Below are 24,065 nucleotides of genomic sequence, written 5' to 3'. Positions count from 1 at the left end.
AACGTAAGAATATAAAAATATAACTAAACTCTAACTTAAATTTGGAATAATAAACAAGGGCCTACGTGGAAGATTGGCCGTATATTAACAGGAAGCCGTATGTAGTACAGAGAACTGTTAACACTACAATACGTTTAAAATTATCACGAGGATTAAACCTCTGGCCTGGAAGGCAACTAGCAACCGAGTAAAACTGCTAAGGTAAGCGGCCTGCTTCGACTAACTCCTTCCTCTCTCTCGCTTGGCAAAAAGCCACAACTTAAGTACTTGGCGTTCGCCAGACAAATTTGCATAAATAAGTTAAAGCTTTTAATTCTGGCCGGAAGTAGAAAATAAGAAGTGATAGTAAAGATTTAAAATAAAAATAAACGTTATTAAAACTTAAGATCCTTACAATTTTACAATAAATATAGTCTTTGAAATTTAAGCTTCAAATGCACATCTACTATTTCTTATTTTGGGCCTTATATTATTTTTACGATAAATTCCACTTTATATGCTTCGTTGGTATTTATATTATATCATCATAACTTTGCCATAAAGATGAATTTGACTTATTATAAATGATCAAACATCTAAAACAGCCTTTTATAAATTAAATGCATTCTTTTTTTTCTTGTAGCTTTTGTTTTTCTTTTAGCTTTTGTTTTTCTTTTGTAATAAGGTTAGTAAACAGACAAGTATAAACTATTCCCTACCCTCAGGTTTTGTGACATCTCTTCACTTCCAGCAATGTGAAAAACACAGTTTACTAATAGACGATGACTCAGTGATATCAAAGATTTCTGGTTGGAAAAAGCAAAGCTTGTAGTATAATAACCTCGTTTTATAATAAAGTTTTTCGACTTAAAACGTACGCGTTTCGATTCTACTTTAGATTACCTGCAATTTATTCTTCATCGTTCTGCGTAAGATTACATTATTAAATTATTTGACTTAAATGGTCAGAAATTTTAAAATCTTTCATGGAGACTAAAATTTCTTAATATGTTATTTACTTCATACATCATTTCTTTTCCAGGGAAAAATTTCCTTTTTTGCAGTAACAATAATCACTGTAAAACTGTTTTATCTGCATAGCTATGATTTAAGTAGAGAAATTCGTTTTCTGGAATTACATTTATGTTAATTTTTCAATGTAAATTTGCTACATAATTTTATTCATTCCTAATATTGACCTAGCAATTTTATATTTAAATTTTTTTGGTAAACCAGGTTATCAAATTATTATGATATGGACATATTTTCTTAAAGTAATGAACGTCAAAATAATCTCAGTTCCCTACACTAATTCTAGATACTAATTCGAAGAAGGTATTGAATAGACTAGAAGAGAAACACGCTAATGTGACAATCAAAATCGTAAAAACAACCTTGTATTTAGCGTAATTTCTTTCTCCTGATGAGGAGGGACCTTTAGCTGCAGTCGAAATCGATTGAGTGTTTCAATATACGTACGCTAAATACAAGGTTGTTTTTACGATTTTGAAGGTATTAAATATCAAACTCATTAAAATACCATAGAAACAAAACTGAACACCGCATAATGGCACATCCTGTATACATTATAACATATCAATATACATTACAGAATAAATAGCACTACGTCAATATTAAAATCTCTTAAACATATCCTATTTTAACTAAACTTTTTATTAACGTAAAATAATTTAGACAAAATATCGAATTTACGAAGTGCCACGAAATTCTGAAAATATTTAAAAAAATAAAAAACTGCATTGAGTGAATTTACTACACACGATAAAGTAATTAGAAAAGAAATCCTTAAAATTAGAAAATTCCTTTGAAGAAATTTACTTGTAGATTTGTGTTACAATTATATCTGTTGGAGAAGTTTCATGGAATCCTAAGCACATGGCTCTGACTTTTATCTACCTCTGTCCCACGTCAACATTTCTTTAGTATTCTGTTTAAAAGATTTCACTGATCTGCAAATAAGGCAAGCACTGGATTTTCATGCTGGCTTGGAATTCTCTGCATGTTACTTCATCTGGTAGTTATTTTTAGTATCGACTTTAGAAAGAATTGAAAAGTCGAAATTTCGCTTTTAGCACAAAAATGGACATATTTCTAGAGTGGAAAATTTGTGATTTTGTGTTAAGTATCCCGGTGAGGATTTGAGCCTCGGCGACGTCACTGCTTATTTTTTACGTCTCCTGCTTTTAAAAATTTCCTAATGTCTAGAAAAGGTGAAGGCGCCCGAACTAGAAAAGGTGGTGGATGATGATTCTTCACCACCAGGATTTGGCGACTAGGGTCCCCTGGTACCCGGCAGCCCTTTAAAAGGGAGAATATATAAGTATTCCCCTTTTAAAGATTTTGCATTGCACGGTCACAAGTATTAGTATTATAAGGTATTTCTCCCACCTTCTTAGCATACCTTCGTGGTGTAGTGGTCAGCACGCTCGACGCGTATTCGGGAGGTCCGTGATTCGAGTCCTGGCAAGGGCATTGCTCATTTTTCATATCTCCTACTTCCAAATAATAACCTAATGTCTCTACAGTATGAACAGAGCATCTAGCGCCACTGAAATGTTCATACAACACTTTCTGTTAGCATGTATCAAACATTTCCAAAACAACATCCTTTATACGCCCCATTCGTGTTTTAAGTATGTGCAATACATTATGGCTACTGTATGGTTTTTATGGATGAAATTCTGTTTGGGAAACATAAATATAATTTAAAATAGAAATTTCAAATAGACAACATAATTCTTTACAACCACTCGCAATTTCGTTCCTCTCCGTGCTAATTCCATCACAATGTCCAGAAAATTCACTTAAACATATATTTTTAAACTCCTTCTGATTTATCATTTAGCAAAAATATTTCAGCAAAATTAAGCATTTAATCAGTCCAACATCACCAAACTGTGACATTTTATGAAAACAACAAGAAAAGAAACTTGAAAGAACTTGTTATGACGTCAAGGGCGAAATGAAAACCACTTTGAAGAAGAGCAAGAACATATATATCCTTGTACAATAGAAATAGTATATGTTAAGGCAGAAATGAAGTGACGCCAAGATCTAATGAGAGTATTGTTTAAATACAATGATCTGGCAACTACGAGTAGAAAGTAACAACTTGGAAAGCTAGCGGCGATTGATTATGTGCTGGTAGCTCGTGTTAGTGAATTGTATGTTAAGGAGTGGATGGCAAGGGTGTCCATCCGAGTAGTAAATATTCTACGTAAGATCTCATTTATGTGTGTAATGTCTGTTAGCAGATGTAATTATATGATGCAAATGTGTATCCAATGTATGTATTATGCAAATGGGATATGTATATTATGCAAATGTAATACGATTATGCTAGAAAATTATTCTTTCTGTTTTGAGTAATTACGTGGTGAAAAAAATTCAAAATTCTGCTCTCTGGCAAGGTCCTTCAAGAGAGATGTTTTAAAAGAACTCTGTAGAATTATTTTAGATATTTTAACTTCCTTTGCTTTTAAATGTATCTCATATTGTTTATTTCATAATACGTTTTGGTACTTGTATTCGCTTGTGGACCTGTGGAGATTCATTCAATCTACCTAACAGTTAGATTTTATTTTAAAGCAACTTTCCTTTATTTCTCGTTTTAAAACCACTCTTTCTTGACAGAATATTAATAACCTAGGGCGCGTGTACTCAAATGTGGTCTAAACCAGTAATACTTAAGGAAAGATCCTGGAATGGGATTTTAGAGCGTGTTATGTCTGCCTGAAGGCCACGTTGATATCTTGATTTACTAGCTATTAGATTTACGTAGCGTTGAGCGCTTCTAGCCATTAAGCTTGTAATGCCAACATTTACTAGTCAGGGCCATGCTATGCGTTAAATTATCCTGTGAGCCGTTAGGTTAAACTTGCCAAGTTCATCCTTACTTTCTGCTTGCGAAAAACATGAGACATTACAGACTTTTAATCTTCAAAACGTATTATATACCTTAAACAGACAAACTACCTTTTAATTTTTAAATTCGTATTTCAGCATATGAATGTTTTAATCGTGATTTTTATTTACGTGCATCCAGATTTTATTTTCAGTTAAGTCTAGAGTAATGTGCTGTTGTGTTTCTGTGGGGTATTCAGTAACTCTAAATAGTCAGAAAAATCTACAGGTAGTCATTTATTTTTGAAAGTAAATATGTCTCTCAGCTTCTTCCTGCTTTTGTAATTTTACCCATTAACATCTACAAAAAATTTATGTTCACTAATATATTACACATAGTAAAATATGTTGTTAATTAGTATACATTTTATCACGCATATTCACCTATCAGAAAATTAACTTTTAAAAGTAAAAATGCAGCAGGAAATTATTTTGGAATTTGAAATTTAATCCTGATGCTAAATGTTGAAGAAATACACAAGATAACCCATACATTTAGTAATTGGTCTACACCAATAACAATAATAATAAAAGATAGATTTAGAGAAATGGCGAGGGTAATTCAAAACAAATAGGACCTAATCTTGCACTTCACGGGCCTTTGTTAATCATTAGAAAGTCACATCAGTGTGGTGCTAAAGCTTCTTAAGCAATTTACGCCTAGGATTTGAGAAACGAATTTAGAAACAAAGGAACAATTTCTCGATAATTGCTACGGAAATTTGACATAAAAAGAAGTTTTATGAGTTTACTCTCAACATTAAAAGCAAAAGGAGAAGAGTTTAAGAGAAACGATAGGCACGTAGGTACTTCCTTTAAAATGATTGCTGCATTTAAGAGGCTTAAGATTTCCGGAAGATATAAGCCAATTTCGAGGTATTATTTTATTGACATAAAACTCCATTCCTGCAAATAAGAATATTTTTTCTTTCGTTTACTCTCCTCTCCACATTCCATTTTATGCCTATTTAATTTCTCATTTTAACCAAATATTTGTTTCCTTCTGCATTAGTTAATAATGAATCAGTCATCCATTTTTCCTACTTCTGGTTTTAATATCAGAAATTTCATTAGTTTTCCCGGTTCAATTCGAATCAGAAATACGAATCAAAATAACATTAGAATAGCTATACACTCAAATAAATCAGCCACTGATTTAAGATTTTTCATTCTTAAAATGTATTCGACGTAGTTAAATAAACAGAGTAAAATATACTCTTAAATGCACGCCGACGACAATGTTTTTACTTTCTAACGTTTATTACTTTAAAATGAAAATGAAACTGAATCAATTAGATGGATGCTTCAACTGCTTGAGAAATTTTTATGAGATGTGCTTATATGTGTTTTATTTTATTCCTTTGCTTCAGAAGCTTTTTTTTTTAATGTGTTGTTATACATTTCCCTACATGTTCCACATAAAATGTGTTTATTGTATATGATCAACCCATAATATCACCCCATTTATAATTAACCCCCCACCAGTTGCGAAGGGTGTAAAACTGCTGAACCTTTATATGTTCTTCGCAGGTTCGATTCGATAGCTGATCGAAATGCTTTGGCAAGGAATGCCAAGGAGATACAAATTTATAACTAAACATTGTTCATTCTAACTATTTTAGTTGCTGTTTTCTCACAATTAATACAAAAAGTAATGTCAATTACTTCCGTCATTTTCTACAGTGAGTTCCGATTAACTGTTACAGTACAGTCAGTCCCGATTAAGTACTACTAATTGGATGAGCTTACCTTAAAGAACAAATAAAATAATAAATAAAAATATAAATAAAATCATTTTTTAATTCTTATTTGGTATGCTGTTTCATTGGAATATTGAGCATAACGAGAAAACGTATCATATAGAGATTTAGATATTTTCAGTACTTAGCCAAATTCAGACACGTAAATGTAAACAACTATTGATTAATCAGATACTTACAAAATTAAAAAAAATATATATTTACAGAATTAAAACATTATATGGCTTCCCTGTACAGATTATTAAATAATACACGTTTTCTGTCTTACTTCATTTAAATTTATTCCCTCGGATTATTTTAACTTAAATAACAAATCCCTCAAAGAAAGATGCAAATAAAATCAAAAATTGCAAAATTTGAAGCTAATTATCCTGGTTAATTTTTGTCGAACGGGAATCACAACGTTTTACGGCTAATATAGCCGTAAAGCCTTTTATTCAAAATTAAAAACAATGATGTAAACATTTGTAAGGTTTATACTAAGTTTTTAACAGTTATCTAATAGTTAAAGCTATTTTCTTGTCTCTTCTAATTTCAGCTTACAAATTTCCTGCCAGAGTGTGTTTTTAGAATCGCGGTTAATGGAAATGAAGGAAGAGCGGTACTTAAGTCGAAGTTCCACTAACTTCGTTAGAGAGCCAGAGATTCTGACTAGCGCGCGTTTGCCTTTTGGCTACACTCTCTCTAACTTATTACTACACTCGACCATATTCCAGGCCCTTGATAGCTTCGCCGTTTAGTTAAGATTTAAGGCCCAACTCCTGTATAATTTTGATAGCTTCGGCTATATCGTTTTAGCTAAGCATGAGTTGTGCTTGATTTTCTAAGCACTCTTGAGTGCCCAAGTAGCCCAAGGGGAGACTTTTCTGTACGTCCTGAGAAAGGTGCCATCTGTTAAACCTTATTTTTGAGCAATAAAGGGTAATGAACCCTTCTTGAGTTTACGTTTCTGTTTCTTGAGCTAAAGCGATTATTCGCTTACCAGTTCTCAAGGTTCCACACTCATAGCTGTAAATGCAACCCTATGTTGGAACCCTATACATTATGATTTATCTGTGCAGCTTATTAAATGACACACGTTTTCCACTTCACTTCATCTAAATTTATTCCCTTGGATTGCTTTAACTTAACTAACCAATCCCTCAAAGAAAGATGCAAATGAAATCACAAATTGCAAAATTTGAAACTAAGTATCCCGGTCAATTTTTGTCGAACGGGAATCACAACGTTTTACGGCTAATCCTTTTTGAGTTATGGAGGTATATATATATGCACGTAGAGACGTCAGGAAAAAAGCCCTTTTGAATCCATTTTAAATCCATTTTACAATCCTTTTTGGAATAAAGAGCTCTTAATTCTAATTAATTCTTTATTTTACATATGGTACACCAGAGAGCGAGAATCCCAGATCTGTACCTTTTCCAAGCCCTTAACATGGTTAAATGTCCCTCCTCCTCCAGAGGCAGTCCAGGAAGGTATAAATCCACTGGTCAAACCCCCTGGCAGTAAACTGCACAGAGTCAAAGTTTTAAGCACACAGGTTAAAACTGACTGGGCTACAGCCGGTCACCAACAAACAGAACGAAGTCAGGTCAAAGTCTGTTCGCCGTGTTGATCAAGGGAGACAATTCCAAGGACAACCTTCGATATCAAACTATGTAGCGTCCCCACAACCAAGGGGCAGACAAGATAGTACCAATAAGATTCCTTCCAAGCCTGAAACTACCACCGAAGAATCGATGGTTCTAATCACTGCGAAGATTATTCAGTATGTTCATTATGTACCTTGGGACATGAGTCTGTCTCCTGGGTACAGGTCTTAGCCAGAACACTGAAGTTCGCCCCAGCTGACCCCCGGGAAAATGTCTGTAAGTACAGATGTCAGGCTACAAAAAATCATCTAAACGGAATACGGAACGGCCTTTCTTTGAAATATGATACCTGAAATTTTCGCGATTGCGATACCTCCTTTACATCGTACAAGAGAGTAAAAGCACTTTTTAAGATTCTCCATTAGAAAGTTTTCCAACCGCACATTTCAAAAATTTCTGTTATATAATTTTCAACGGAAAGTGAGACTAATTGTTCTGGAAATTCAAACAAGCGTATTAACTGAATACAAAACATTTTAAAACCAGAACTGTAGACTCAAGACAATTGCATTTTGTAATGTTTTATTTATTGTATTCGTATCATTTTATTTAATTCTGTTCTCGAAGCCATATATCTCTGTCTTTCGTTTCAAACGTAAAGCGGTAGGAAGTCTTTTCTTACAATTTTTTCAAGTTTACTTAACTTAGACAACTTAGCAAATGATGCTATCGCTTATAAGCTGTAACATGCTTATTAGACTTGAGTAAAACAACAAAGAATAGAGAACAAAATCCTCAAGTCAAGCATTTTTGCCCATCTAATCATTAAAAGAATGGATAAATAAGCAAAATGAAGCATATCTTTATGAAGTACGAATGAGAGGAATACGACTCAATCCACCTAGTCTAAAAAATAGACCGTATGATCATCTTTATAAGGCATTTTCTCTCTCCTTTCAGCATGCCTTCGTGGTGTAATGGTTAACGCACTCGGTTTGAGTCCCGGCGAGGGCATTGCTCATTCCTCATGTCTCCTGCTTCAAAATAACCTAATGACTCGACATCGTTTCTGTTTGATATGAAGCAACTGACATTCCTAATGCTTCAGTCCTAAACTAAACAGTGATCAAATCCTAATCATATCCTAAACAGTGATCAAACTTGTTATACAATGGGCTTTAATTTTGAAGTATACAAATGATATCCATTAGTATAATGGATTAATAAACGGTCATAGGCAAGACTGATACTAGTAATCTCTGTGAAAGGTATCAGACATAAAATAACTGGAATTATTTTAGAAGTTTGAGGCAAAGCATGCCCTCAAAATCCCAAACTCGATAAAGTAACTTAAAAATTGTAAGCACCTTTGTCCTATACCAAGGAAATTTATGTTCTTCGTACATTAAAGAACCTATTATGGGAGCTCATTAGTTGTAGGTATGGCATTACATTAATACCCAGTTTCCTCCATTCTCGTTCTAAGGCATCTGTATTAACTGTAATAACTGCTTCAGTTGTTTGGTGAGTTCGCTCCTTAATATCTCGGACTCTACAAACTATCAATGTCATACTCGAATGACAGAGATGGTGCTGTCTTCTGAAATTCTGAATTCTGAAATTTCTCTGGATTTAACTGCATGGTTTTGGTTCTAAAGTACAATAGGAAAACTAGGCACTTCTTTGTGGAGTATACATTTTCATAGATTTAATTTTGTGTTACAGACAAAATAATAATTATATTAAATCTTCAAGACAGGTTTTTAAAACGTTATCTGAAAAAAAAATAATTTGTAAAGCAGCGTTTTAAATTATTGGCTTAATGTATGGATATTTTGGACATAATATTAATAAAACAAGGGTTCTTAGTCATGACTGCGTAGCATATGAATCTTCAACAAATAATGGAAGCAGGTAGAGATCAAAAGAAGCAATGGTGGGTGGACTTCTTATCCGCGTCAAGAACAGGCAAAGTAGAATTGTTGATTCGAAAAAAGTGATAGAACTAGCAATTTTAAAGGAGGATAAGTGAAGATTCCCCAATTGAGTATCATACTAAAACAAACACATGTATGATATCCGATGTTTGAAGTCTTTGTAAGTGAGTAGGAATTTGAATTTTCAGCCCTGAATATAAGGGTCGTAAATATTTTGGAATTTATTAAATAGCTTTAGCAAAGCATATCGTAGATTTATTCGAATAAAATATAGTTTTGCTTGATTTTTGTTTACTAGAATACGGGAAAGCACGCCAGAGTCACCGGATTAAGAAAGATATGCCTTCATTGAGGACTTTCTAAAGAAATTTTCGTGCCCATAGAGCAGAAACTTGAATATTTCCATGCAGTTTGTCCATTCACCAGAGTTTGAACTGAAATCCAACTCCCAGTGCTTAGTATTTCATCTATTCGGATACCCGTGGACCTAAAATGGACTGAAATCATTTTAAGGATGTAAATATAAAGGTATCTCAAACTATACAATTAAATGCACACGCTTAAGAACAAATAACGCTAAATCAATTCAAAACTTTTTTCACGATATGAGTTTCAACTTTTGCCGAGTGAGAACGGTTGAAGATGACTTTAAAGATATGCTATAATTGGTGAGGCAGTTTAAAGACAGTAACCGTATGAGTGAATTCAAAATGAATGACAATACGGACTCTGAAATGGTCGGGTGTCGAGGAGATGATTTAAATAAAGACAGCACTAACAACAAATTTAAAGCTCAATAAATGGCTTCATTTTCGAGAGTACCAAAGAGAAATGAGTAAAGTTATTTGTCTAAATTATTAGTCAAATCTGCTGTTCTTCATTAACTGGATATAAAACGGCATGATGCAAATGGGTTTTTAGCGAAATCTCGTATGGATAATATTGAGAAATAATTAAGTGCATGTTTATTTCACAAAATAAATACTTAAAACGTCAATAATTGAGTCATAAGTTTTGTTACTTCATTTTAAGGGGTAATGGATTGATTAATTTTGTGGACCACAAATACATATTCCAAAATTCTGTTAAATATGCTAATACTGTCAAGAAGAGAATGTGGAAACGGTTTAAATAAAACCTGCTTTATCATTGCTTCATTACTTAGATTTTATGTATTATATAAACCATTGGAATATATGATGCGTAAATTAGTCAGTAATATTTAAATAACACAAGCTGTGTTAATTGATTTTTAACATACAGAATAATTGAGAAATAGAAATAGAAATTTAGATGAAGGTTTTTCAAGATACGAAATCATTTAGAGACAAAATAAATAAATAAATAAGTAAATAAATTTGTTCCAGTAAACTGACGCAACGATTATTTCAATAAAATAATGTTCAGCATACATCAATCAGATGAATATCTTTTTATTAATAATAGTATAAGGTAAAGGAGGCTTTACTAACGTTACATAAAATTAGAAATGCGATGTCTATTTTTATTTAACAACGTGTTTCTTAAATACTGGCTCATATTACAGCGAGTTTTTGCGACTGCAGTTTCCTTTCAGTCAATTCAATAAAACATATTGCTAAGTCTTTTAAGCAACGTAACTGAGAAATATTTTTCAGCTATTTAACACCTTCGCTTCTACCTATTTATCAAGTTCATGCGTAACATTATAATGCGTATTTTAAGCATTTCCTTGAATGCATAAATAATGAGTTCCATTTTCTTGGGACAATACAAAGCTCAATATAAGCTCCAATTCATAAAACATCTTCATATACCCCATTTAATTTAGTACATTGTAATGTTCCTCAGTACTTTGTTTATGTTAATGTATAGGAACCTAGTGAATATAGCGAATTATCGCTGAGTTCAAGTATGTATGACAGAGTATTGAGAAGAATTAAAATAGCCTTTTTATTCACTCAAAGATATAATACTAACACATAGACACTTCTCGGGTTTACAGAAAAGCCTCCACTCGGGCTTTTAAATCAAGATAAGAAAAAAAAGAAACTAATATAATACTGAACTAAATAGATTTAAATCGAAGGTAGACACAAATACCTAATGTAGTTGTCCCCCTAAATTAACCTAACTAGCAATTATGAACAGGCACGTACAATAAGGCTGAGGGTAGTAGATTTAGGAACGAAGTAGCCAGAAGGCAAACACGCATCGCTGAGGGCTACTAAGCACTCTCTCTCTCGAAGTAGGTTGAACCTTTAAATACTCCTTCTCTGTAACTTATACAACATTCAGGTTTGAATATAAATAAGGGTTAAGCAATTTGGCAATAATATTTCTGATGAATGTATCGGTCACATTAACTTACAAAAGATTAAAAGATATAAGAAAAAATAAAATTTCCTTTTCTGATGGGAATACGGTTTAAATGTAACACGAATTAAAAAAAAAAAAATCTGAAATGTTTCAGATTTTAAATTACGTCCAAAGGGGGCGTTTTTTAACATTTTCTGTGTTACCTTTCTTTATTAAATATCATGTTCCTCGCACTTAAACCATAAGATCCAGTGCAACAGCAATATCGCAAAATAGTTTTAAAACGAGCATATCTTTAGAATTTCCGATACAGAGACTCACGCGCTGGAGATAAAAAATTTTTTTCTGCACAACGTTGCCATTGCTCGCTTTGAATTCCTTGAGTTAGTTAATCAAAAATTCGTCAAAGTTTTAAAAAATAGGAAATCGATCATAAAAATAATTTCAAATTTCAAATTTGGTCTTCCACATGCTCATATTCGTTGGAGGATTACGTTATTCAAAATTTGATGACTCTATGTACCGTTGTTTTATCACAATACGAGAAATATACATACATTTATGCAGATTTTTCATTATTTAATTTCTTCAAATATAATGCAGGACTCTAACATTTTGTGGCAACAGTTTGAAAAGTGAACCGACATTTATGAGTCCGACGCAAAATGCCAAAACGAAACTAATAGTCCTTCGGGATTCAAATCCCTTTGGATTAAAAATGTTTGTTTGTTTTCTCGTTACTGAAACAAAGTTCTTTTAAACGCAAATGAAATTTAAATGGTTTAATTTTTTGCATTTAAACAGAATAAATGATGGCCCATAAGAGCACTTTAAAAAAACTGCTAAAATTAGCTGAAAAGTACTTTAAAGGCGAACTCATTAATCGATCATATGACTAAAAAGGAGATGAATATGAAACTCGAATACATTAAACAGCAATTTGAGCTCTGATTTTACTTTTACATTCAGCCAACTATTACGAGCCGGGCTCAATATATATCTAAAAGTGCAGATCAAGTTCCCGTGCAAGGAAGGATGTTGTGTTTCCGTCAAAAGGATGGGCCATCATTTCAAAATAAGCTGATGCATGATTTAACGTAAATAGCTTACCACGTGCGCTTAATTACTCTTAGAGCAGTTCTATGCTTTATTACCATTAAACCAACATCCAGTGATTTTCTAGGCAACGCTTTTAATTTCATTGTAATGAACTCGTCTAATTTCATTAAATCTGTTACACTTAGCATTACTCTTTAAAACGCTTACCATAGAATTTTATCATTGTTTCAGGATATACGAGTAATCACACGTGAACATAGTTTACGTGAATTTAGACATCTATACGGATTCAGTTAATATTGTTACATGCTGAGAATCTCATAAAAATCAAATTCAACTTCCATTAAAACAATATTAGATTAAAATTTAAATGTAAACTCTGGGAAAAGATTAAATCTGTTTAAGGGATAATACGTGTGCCACCTTTTTTTTTCTGGATTCATACATTGTAAAGCATTGTTTTATTACTGAGTTCAGTATAATTGATTGTTTGTTTCTAGGTAGGATTTTCATTTTCCTATTAACTCAGTCAATATTTATTAATAGAAAATATTTGCGAATTGAGGTGCATAATTATTTTAATGTGTGAGGTAGACATGCTGTCAAATTATGCATCTAGAGCTCTAAACTCAGTCAGGTTACCTCGAGTTTCAATAGTAAGTGAAAATTATTCTATGCTAAATGGCAGTTTTATTAGTGCATTTGGTAAAAGCAACTCCGTTGTATGGATTAGGAATACGTGATCTCTGTTCCCAATTGGAACATAAGTCTTTAAATATATAATTTGCTTTAGTATTTGGTTTGGGTTAACAGTCTACCATAAGGAAATTCACAAAGATTTCTTGCGTAAAAATGCAAAACCAAAAATATAAAGTTTCAAAATAATATTAAGGAATTGCACTTCATTGCAACTTCAAGAATCGCTAACTATTTTCTAAAAAACGAACGTCATATATTCTTGTCTTAAGAGTATCTAATTTCAAGTGATAGAAATAAGCTAGAAGGTTCATTGGTTCGTTTAATATGAGAAATCACATGAAAGCTATTTGCCTAACGGCATGGATTCCTTTATGGAGAACTCTCTATGGCCGTGTTATGCTATCTCTCTGTCTTTCCTGTACACAATGATGATAATGTTTCCAGTGTATGCTCCTAACAAATGTTCTTCGCTGGGCGTCACGGCAAATTTTTTATTTGAAAGGTAACAGAACCATGTGGCAATGAAAACAGAAGTAAGGATTTGGTTGGAAAGGGAACAGAAACAAAGACGGGTAGCTTAGCTTTATTTTTGCCTCAAAAATTCGAGATAACATTCCTTGTTCCATTATTTCCTTTTCCAATACTTTAATAATTATTATTTTCATAGCTATAAGTAGTTACTTTCATCCTAGAGGTATTTCACTCCTTACGAAATGTAATTCAGTCAGCCAGTATGGAGTACTTTCCACTATTTCTAAACGTTCCTGAAACTTTTAAAAAGGATTTAAATAGGAGTTTTATGAATTATATCACACAGCAACTTCCTAAAGGTCTCAAGAAGCATTAAGATTATGCAGGTATGTTGTCCAGGAAAGATAAAAAGATTACATAACTCCTGCCGTTTGTTGTGCATTTTGGTTGGATCTTAAGGAAAAGACTATTAAAAAGGATATGGTATAAACAGTATTCCACCCAACGCATATTTGCATTTCTAAAGTTTGTATTTTGGTTGTATCTTAGAGAACATAGTACTTAAAAGGGTATAATAAAAAGAGCATTCAAACCGAAGCGTATTTGCATTTTCTAATTCACCTCAAGGAGTGTCTGAAAATAATATTAAGTATAAAAATATAACTGAAATACCAGTATAACTGTTTAACTTTTTTTACTTTTACACTGCTAAGGAGGACTACTGACCGGGAACAAGCCCTTGCAGTATGATGTCCGCCCTGCAGACATTTATTAAGTCTAAATTAAAAAAAAAAAAAAAAAAGTACACAGTCACATCTAGATAGGGAATACAAAGGACTACCTTGAATACATATGACATTCCTGATAGTATAGGTTACAAAAAAAATAATAAATAAAAAAAATACTTAGAAGTACAAAGCTGCATTGATACAAAACTGTTAAGGTAAAACAAAAACAGTAAAATTTAAGACTAACATTGGAATTTCAAGCCTGCAGTTATACATCACACTGACTTACTATTATACACTTACTATAATTCCGCACATTACAACATATTATGCAATATATTACTATAATACTGAAAAACACACTAACATAGTAAAACTGATACTACAAATAAAACACACTATATACACTGTTCGTATCAGAAAAGTACACACTGACATAGTAAAGCTGATACTACAAATAAAACACAACATATACACTGCTTGTATCAGAAAAGTAGACAATTCTGTACATGATGCTGTACTGTAACGCTAAAACTAAAGAACACTAGACAATAACCACTGACAATATAACTGTTTAACTATTGAAAACGCAATTTAACATACCAATTAAGACTTTTTAAAAACTACTTAATTCACATATACTGCATTTTCCATCACAACCGGTCGCGGTTTAACATACATCTTTATAAAGCCTCGTTTTAGCTTTCTAACCAATAATTTAAAGTTCAGTTGCTTTCCTAGAAAGCCTCGTTTCATTTCCCTCCCAGAATGTAAATTTCCAACGCGAGCGATATTCAAATTAGGTAAAATGAGGGAACTATTTAAAGGAAGGTTTAGGAGGGTGAAATTAGAGCATTTTCTGCCTGCTTGAAGGCTACGTTTGATTCTCTCGACTAGAATTCTGTGGCCTAGAGTTATTCTTGTCATTAAGCTCGTTTACGTCGACTTCGGTCAGAGCCACCTTGCGCGCTAGTTATAGTGTTAAGCCTTTAGGCTGTACTCCATTCATTTAGTTTATTCATTATACTTAATTTAAGGCCAAAGTGTTGGCTTCTGTAAGCAGGAGTTCGCACAGGCTGTTATATTTTATCTGGATTAATAAAAGGATCCTTTGATCTCTTTTCCTCACTCTCTCAGTGGTATTTATAAGGCACAGTGACAATCACTAGCTGTATTGTTAACAGTTCTGGTCTAATTGTGTGCTGTTGTTAATGCTCACTTTTCTGACCTATAGTCAGCTCAAGCACACAAAATTCCTCGTGGCAAGGAGCGCAAGATACGCCTGTCGTTGGCTACATACTTTTGAGCACCTTACATGTGACAGTGCGATTTAGCTTAATTCCGCCCCCAATTTTGATGGAGAGAGTCCCGTGGTGGATGGGTCCGAGGGTCTCCCACCTCTCTTCTCCTACCAACAACCTCTCGACAGGGCGTTCTGCTCGCCGTATATTTAGAGTGCCTGCATGCATGGTCACTATACATTTACAAACATCCATGCCTTCTACGGGATTCGAACCCGAGCCCATCGTCACGTTAGTTAGCGACGCTTTATAACCTGAAAAACAGGTGGAGTTAACTAGTTAATGAATTAATCTTGGTAAACCAGACAAGTGCAGTCTTGCTAAAGGAAGACACGTGTTTATGAAAGAGATTTTAAAGGAAATGTAACGTGATTTTGCTATGGAATATAATATACCTGGAAAATCCATTCAAACACAGTGCTCAGCGATAGGAATTGCGTATAGCACCTCAACTCGTTAACAACAGTCTAAAAGGTAAATATGTTTAAGTTTTATAAATCTAAAATTTTGAAAAAATTGAAGAATGTAGAACTTGATTTAATACATTGACAAGAGTATCTAGTCTAGAATGAAACAAGAAATATACTCTTATTTCGACAACTCATCTAAATTTGTTACGAAACATATTACATTTCTAAACATTTTATTGAACTATTTCTTTAAGAATTAGTTTTGCTTGCAAAGTCGTATTTCTTCCGAAAATAATAATTCAAGCTTACTATCATTACCCAGTTTTGGCTTAGAAATTTAAAATACATAATTCATATCAAAAGAACCGTAATTTCCACTAAATAGCAAATACTAAAATTAAAAATTGTGCAAAAACAACCTTGTATGGGTGTGATTTTGAATAGTGTTCTAACGATTTCCAAGGCAACCAATCTGTCTTCTTAACGAAAGGGAAGCCCTATTCGATTATTGGTTTCTATCTAAACTAGCTCTTGTCTCTTTCATTTTTTTCTCTCCTGAAGACATACCTGTCCCATTTATACTACTGGCCGATCGCCTTCGAAACCGCTATATTTTTGTTCAAAATTCCCGCCAATCTAAAGTTGCCATTCTGCTTAATGTTAAATTTTACATTTTCGTGTATCCACTTCACTATCAATGTAGGGATTTTTATGCTTTTCATACAGGGTTTTATTTATAATACATAAAAAATTAAAATTTCAGTAATCAGTGATTGCGTTCGAATCAACAGACGTTTTTCCTGAGTAAGATGCTGCAAAATGTGAGGCGTTTTAAATATTAGCGTTGAACTTGCACAACAGTTCCCTAGACATCGACTAAAATTCCTTTCTAAGAAATTCGCGAGTGGGCATTAATCTTGAATTTAAAAGTAAGAGAAACAGAATCTTCTAAAGTAACTTACCTCTCCAAAGTTTGCGTGCAACTTCAGCTGGGAATATCAAATGCAACAAATCTACGTTTTTTTGTCTTTCTTCTTCTACCGCTTGACTTGCTTCTTGTATAGAATTCTTCAGCTTATCCATTCTTTTCTTTAATCCGTCTTGGGCTTTTGTTTGTTCCTCTACCAACATGATGTCTCTTGTAGCATCATGTACAGGTATATCAGACATGTAAAGTCCTTTTCCCACTAGTCCCGATAATCCTTTGACGACAGGAGAACCCAGAAAAAGTAAAGATTGTGATTCCGGGCATAATACCATCTGGCCTTTAATGTTCATGCCCTAACATAAGAAAGTAAGATTTTTAATTTCAACATACTGAAAGCATTAAAAAACATTTACATTAAATTTCTTTAAAAAGATTGAATGCTTGTATCTCATAATTTCAATTTGATAACAAGCGTTTGAATAATGAATTATTTTACTGCTATATGATTATTACTTTTATTACCAGGGCCGTTAGTTCACAGGCCGTTCCACTTACTCTGATTATAAGACAAATATCTTGCAAGAAAATGTGCGATAATTACATATCGTAAAACAAATATGAATTTTCAAACACCATTTCAGAATTTTTTCCATTTCATCTCATTTCTCTTTTTAGAAACATGTGATTATTATTTAAATAGCCTTATAAAATGACGTTTCGGTGACTAATTACGCATTTCTAAGATAAAAGCGCTAAATACATCAGTCAAAAAGAAGACATTTGATTAGTAATAAAATATTACAAAGCCCAGACGTTTGCTTACGCAAGGATAAATTTACCGAGTACTTTATGAGTTATTTTTAAGTAAAATACTCTCACGTTTATCTTATAGACATATATACAAATGTCCTGTACACTTATATATGTTTCGTGTGTATATATTATATATACACACGAAACAGCTACACAACTATCACTTTATATTGTTGTTAACCGAACCCTAGCACGAACTGGAGTTTTGCGATTCCCCCTCTGTCCCTCATGGTGCCAGGAGACTGAAATAATTTTTTAATTTCACAAACTTTATATTAAACGAATAAAAAGATGCAAATTGAATTTCTCTTTCATGCTTTACTTGCTTACGTTCATTTTTGTAGGCTTTCTCAAATCAAATTTATAATAATACTTAAAATCACACTTAAAGCTCCTATATTTTAAACAAGAAATTTTATTTTAGCATAAGCATTGTAAGATAATCATTTTGCTTGCAATTTTTAATAAACCTTCCACCAGATTTTGAGTAAATGATGTTTATTTATGTAAATGCTAGAAAATGACCTTTCTTTTACAAGCAGCTAAACATTCAGACAAAATATATTTCTTTTCTACTCACACATTGTACGATAAACGGCATGTGCACCTACTTAAGAATGATACTTGTTTCTCATCACTTCAGGTCATCTATCTCTTTACGTAACGACCATCACAAAAAATTGCTTTGGGGAAGATTCTAATGAGCAAAGAAACTAAAAGTACTTCCGTTTCAAATCTATGTTTTATTTTCATTATTAAGGCGATTACTACATTCAGTTGATTTAAATTTCGATTTGAAAAAGATGTATTGTTTCTAGCATTTTCTAAAATTATTTCGCACTAATATGGACACAGACTGGGAATTTAATTAGTTTTTAAAGCGTCTTATCATTCACTTATTAAATATTTATTTTTACAACTCAACCGAGTAAATTTGTTTAATCCATAGTTCTGATATTTTACGATCTTCAAGTACAGGTAGCAGAATAAAACGGCAAACAGTTCGAAATGTATTCAAATTGAAAAAAAAAATATATTCTGCAACTTTCGGTATTCCCTTGACAGCTAGTGTTTACGGAATTTTGAACTTCCTATTTTCAGAAGAGCAAACATAAACATAATAGCACAGGAATAAAAATAAATGACAGGTTACGCAGGTGATTTTGAAATACTGATTGATAAACATAAAAGAAAGGATCCAAAGTACTTTTTTATTTAGAAATAAAAGAAAATGTTTTCAAATGTAAACTCATTCTCCAGTTTCTGCATATAATATTGTGAAATCAATTCTCTTCGATACGAAGAAAATAAGAAGTGTTTTCATTGTAATGTGCTTCGATTAACTGGCTTTATGAAAGATAATGAGATGTAGAACCTCCAGGGACTGGAAAACTGTCCCTCATAATGAATGCAGAATAACAGCGCATCGTAATGCTTTTATCCTCAGGGGAAGTCTAAACGTAAATGCAAACGATAATTACATATGAGGTGCTGAGCTTAAAGCATAGTAAAAATGATATGATTTTTTGTGACAGTTGTTTTGAAAAATAATCTTCTAAGCAATGCAAAACGAATATCAAAACTTAAACTCAGATATAATCAATTTAAAAGGTACGTTAAAAGAAACGGTAGTATGTGCATTCATTGGATTCCATGCTTCGTTTTTCCTTCAGATATAAATACTTCGTATTTTTTCTTCATTAAGAATAATACAGTGCAATGAAAAATTATATTTCATTTGAAGAATACATTAATAACACCGATATATACGTACAGTTTATTAGCAACTATTTATTTGATAACTCAGCAAAATGTTTCTTACGAATAAAGAAAAGCTTTCGTATGTGTATGATATATGGTGATAAACTGCTTACTCATTCAATTAATATTACAAAAGTTTATTCAAATTTTATTCTTTTCGCTCCATGCTAAGTTTTAAATTTAGTTTTTAAATTTTTACTCTTGATAATGAAATTCTCTTTAATTTATAAATTCTACGATAGTTTGGTTTGGTCTGGTTTATTGAGACTATGGCAAAGCACACGAGGGCTATCTGCCTATAGGGAGGATGCCTTCTTGGAGGACTTTCTAAGGGAAACTGGATCTTATACACGTTACACATGGGGAAACCACGAAAACGCCCATGCAGCCATGCCCGTTCGCGGGATTCGAACTTCGGACCGAACTACCAGTATTCAGCGATTTTACCGCTCGGCCGCTGGTGGGCAAATTCTACGATAGATGAATTATATGTGTTTTTATATTAAAAATGTTGAACGCTGTTGTAATTGGATAAAAAAATTATTGAAATACCGCTGATAAATCCTAGTTGTAAAGATAAAACACAAATGCTAAATATATTAAAACACATAATTTTTTTCTTGTGTTTTTAGAGTATTTCTGTTAGTAGAATTTTATATTTATGTATATTAATTAATCGTTACTCGTGTAAAGTTAATTACTCGCGTCGGGAAACATGTACTTTAATTTTAAGCTTTCTCTAGTGCATGCAAATAAAAATCTGTAAAAGGGATTCTATAGTACACTGGTGTTAAAAACTAAAATAAAATTTTCACAAACTAAGCTGAACTATTACAACAAGAAAACCAATATGAAGAAATTGTGTATAAACATTTATAAGGGATATTATCTCATTTAATTAGCAGCTACATAATGCTGAAATATTGCTGCTAATGCCAAACGAAACGTTAGCTTTTAATAACGGTGCTTTGTCTTCATCATTGATGACAGTTTTAATAAAACCTTTTATCTTCTTCCTTTTGCGAAAATACGCATTTCATTAAGACTTTCCAAACTATTAATTAAAATGTTTATTATACTTGCAGAACCAAATTCTAGTATTCTATTATTAGTTTTGCAGAGCCAAATACTGTACTTCTATAAAGTTATATCTGAATTTCTGGAGTCTCTAAGGAAGCAGCGGGTGCGATGCAACTCATCGAGGTATACCATTTCAAACATAACTCAGTATGATTAAATTTAGATGATCCTAATGGACATTCTATTTGAACTATATAGTCAGTTTGAAGACATTATAGAAGTTACATGAAGACGAGCATTGTCAAACATGAATAAAACCTCTACAACTACAAATTCCCTCAGCATCTCTAAAAATCCTTATTTGGCGAGACAGAGTTTCATTGGCATTCCTATACAGGTTACATAGAACCATTGTCAAAGATAGGAAGTTTCTCGTGATTTCTTTCCAAGTAAGCAACATGGAAGACGTATATAATTACGCAACAGAAGACTATGTGTTGTACAGTTTTCTGAGATAAAATAATCTCCAAATTTATTATTTATGTTGAACCTGCACTCATACATAAACGCTCACGCGCATTCCCCTTGGCTGCATTAACGAGGAAAATTTTATCTTTAATGCTAAACTATACGCAAAATGCAGCTTCTCCTTTTAATAACATACTTTTTAATTATATTTTTTAATGTACATCGTCTTCTCAGACGTGTTATTAATCATACTTATGGTAATTATATTTTTGTATAAATAAGGAAGGTAGATTTTGTTGTGAATAGCCTACGGTTTGATTTTATTGTTGTGTATAGCGTATATCATGTATATGATTGAATTTGCATGGAAACCAAAGACTTTAGCAAGATAGTGGCCTATTGCCCAGTCTTGGTGAAACAATTATAATTCAGACGAAGGTTTAAAATAAACATTTTTTTATAACTTAACACAAATGCTCAGCTTGTGCTTTATAGAGTCACCTCTTATTGTAAAATGCAGACTAATATAGAGTATTAAAAACACAATTTTATTATGTAACATTTAGAGTTACAAGTCCTAATAAGCTTTGGCTCAGGCTTCTACGTACGCAAGCAATACGGCTAACAAAAAGCTAAAGTCTATTTAGTTAATTCTGACAGGTTTTCGGCGTACCCGCCAAATCTCATTCATTACTTCAAGAAATCTGTTCTTCCATACACGCTAATTTGCATCCTAGTGGGAGCCTACGAAAGTAGAAGCGAGAGTAAAGATAAAAATTATAAGATAATTGGTTAATAAAGTTAATAAATATGCAACCTTACAAATTCTCATAATAACTGATATCACATTTTAAAGGTTCTTTTTAAAATGTATAATTTCTCTGGTCATACACGATTATAAATTTCTCAGCATATCTATATAACAAAATCCGGGCTATTACTGAAATTTAATGTTTTCAAGGGACTTGCTCTTTTTCAGTAATTTTCTAATTTAACAATTGTATCATGTTTTTAAACTAAGATCTATTTAATGGTGTAGTTCTTTCTTTCATAACCCTTTTTATTAGTTACAATCATAATCATAATATTTTAATAAAAAATACTTTAACCCTTTTAAATTTGTGCTTCATCTACATTTGTCATCATAATAAAATATATGAAGTACAACAACACTAACGATGTATACGAATATTATTAAAAAAAGCTTACGAATACAGTTCATTAGATATCGGTTACAACGGAAGATAAAACAAAGGAATACACATGAGCTTGGCAAGTGCCCAAAAGTCTCTTAAGTGCTGAAAAGACGACACAGTTACGATTCTCTGGCCATTAAATGCTATCACGAATGTTAAATGCTGCATCTTCCTTTTCAGAGATTGATCTAAATGCAAAGTCTAACGTCTCAGCAGACATGTAAAAGGAAACTGTTGCATCAAATTGCCGTTCAGTGTAAACAGATCCCTTTAAATACACGTTTTTGCTTATTTTTCAGGAAACATTTTTCAACTTCCAAATATTCAGTTATTAAATCAAGTTATCTTTTCTTTTGCTGTGGGAAGTAATGTCTGATATCAACATGCTTCATAATTATATTGCATGTGGCTTTTCCATCTTTATTATTTATTTCTGCTCGATGTTTTAATCTTTTTTCAAAATTACAGGACAGAAAGTGCAGAATTAAATTACAGGAAAGTCGTTTTAAAAGAAATGTGTCCGTAAAGATTTCAATAAAAGGTGTAAACGTTATCTCAGTTAAAGATAAAGCAGTATAACATAGATTTATATTTTTAATGGTAATTTTAAATTGCTGATAAGGTAACCTGAAGTAACTTAAGTAAAATCATTCCCTTCATTGAAAATCGGTATTTTTCACATGTCAAAACGTAATTTCTAAGTTTAACAATGGCTACCAAAGGACAACGCTAACTCAATTCGAAAAAAAAAAAACCGGCAAATATTTTACTGTGACTAGTCGATTCTCCAAAGCATTTCATCGTCCAAATGATGTCTTCAGCTCATGCCTCATGCTTTCCGCTTTGGCTATCTGGCATTACTTGTGAACTGACGCGTAAGTCCTGCATGCCCTTTTTAGGGCGTTGTAATATGACTGCGGGATTTCGTTTTATGCTAATTTCGGTTGCCTATTTGCATTCGGCGAAGCAACTTCTAAATTAATATGTAAACTGTATGTTTACTTCCCCTTTTTACATTCTTACCTATTCTTTTAGAATCTGTTGCTTATATTTTTAGCACGGAGCATATATATAAAGTTTAGGGGTTTTGATGTTTATACTACATTTTTTTTGAAAATAACCTGAAATTTCGGTATATTGATACTCAAGTTTTATTTATCTTGTGTTGTTACAGTGGTTATTTTCATTGTTAATATTCGTGATATTGGAAAACCTTGACGTTGCAATCACACGATTATTTCTATCTTTCCGGCTAACTAATGTTTAGAAATAATCGAGTACAGCAGAAACATATTGCTTTTGTACTGCTTGCCATATTGTGTCAATAACAAAACATGAACCTTTCACGTTAATAGGAAAATGCACATGTTGCATGTTTCTTTTGACTTATTTACGTCTTTAACAACCCCGACAATACTGCAATCCTCGCAGTGCACCATTTACTTTTCTCTAATAGCCCTGAACATTATTGTAACATTATTTTCACAATTGTAGATGGGACGGACAGTTTTTTATACGAGATATAAGAGTAACATTAGTAAAACATAAGTAAAATTTTAAAATTACCCAGAGAATTGGTAAAATATTTCAAACAGGAAAATAGAGCTCATTAGCAAAACATTTCCAAGATGCTGTAGAAACTTAAAAAGAGAGCTAACCGAACAGAATATTGTTCATAAGATAGAAATAAGTGCGTGCGAAACAGTGCAAAATATAATTAA

At 32.5% G+C, this 24,065-nt stretch overlaps 1 protein-coding gene across 2 annotated transcripts in view; it reads right to left on the bottom strand.

The window, feature by feature from the left end:
• Gycalpha99B (guanylate cyclase 1 soluble subunit alpha 2) overlaps positions 1 to 24,065 on the bottom strand; it is a 424,202-nt gene that overhangs the window by 107,618 nt on the left and 292,519 nt on the right. For both annotated transcript variants that reach the window (XM_035359312.2, XM_085809001.1), the window contains exon 7: positions 17,121 to 17,439. In XM_035359312.2, coding sequence (XP_035215203.1) covers positions 17,121 to 17,439 — 319 coding nt within the window. The remainder of the gene's footprint in view (positions 1 to 17,120; positions 17,440 to 24,065) is intronic.

Source organism: Stegodyphus dumicola, chromosome X2 (genome assembly GCF_044657685.1).
Source record: "Stegodyphus dumicola isolate Sdum_Otavi_A_Nest chromosome X2, ASM4465768v1".
Taxonomy (NCBI): Eukaryota; Metazoa; Arthropoda; class Arachnida; order Araneae; family Eresidae; genus Stegodyphus; species Stegodyphus dumicola.
Note: the sequence above shows the minus strand (reverse complement) of the source record. Positions and strands in the feature narration are given on the sequence as shown.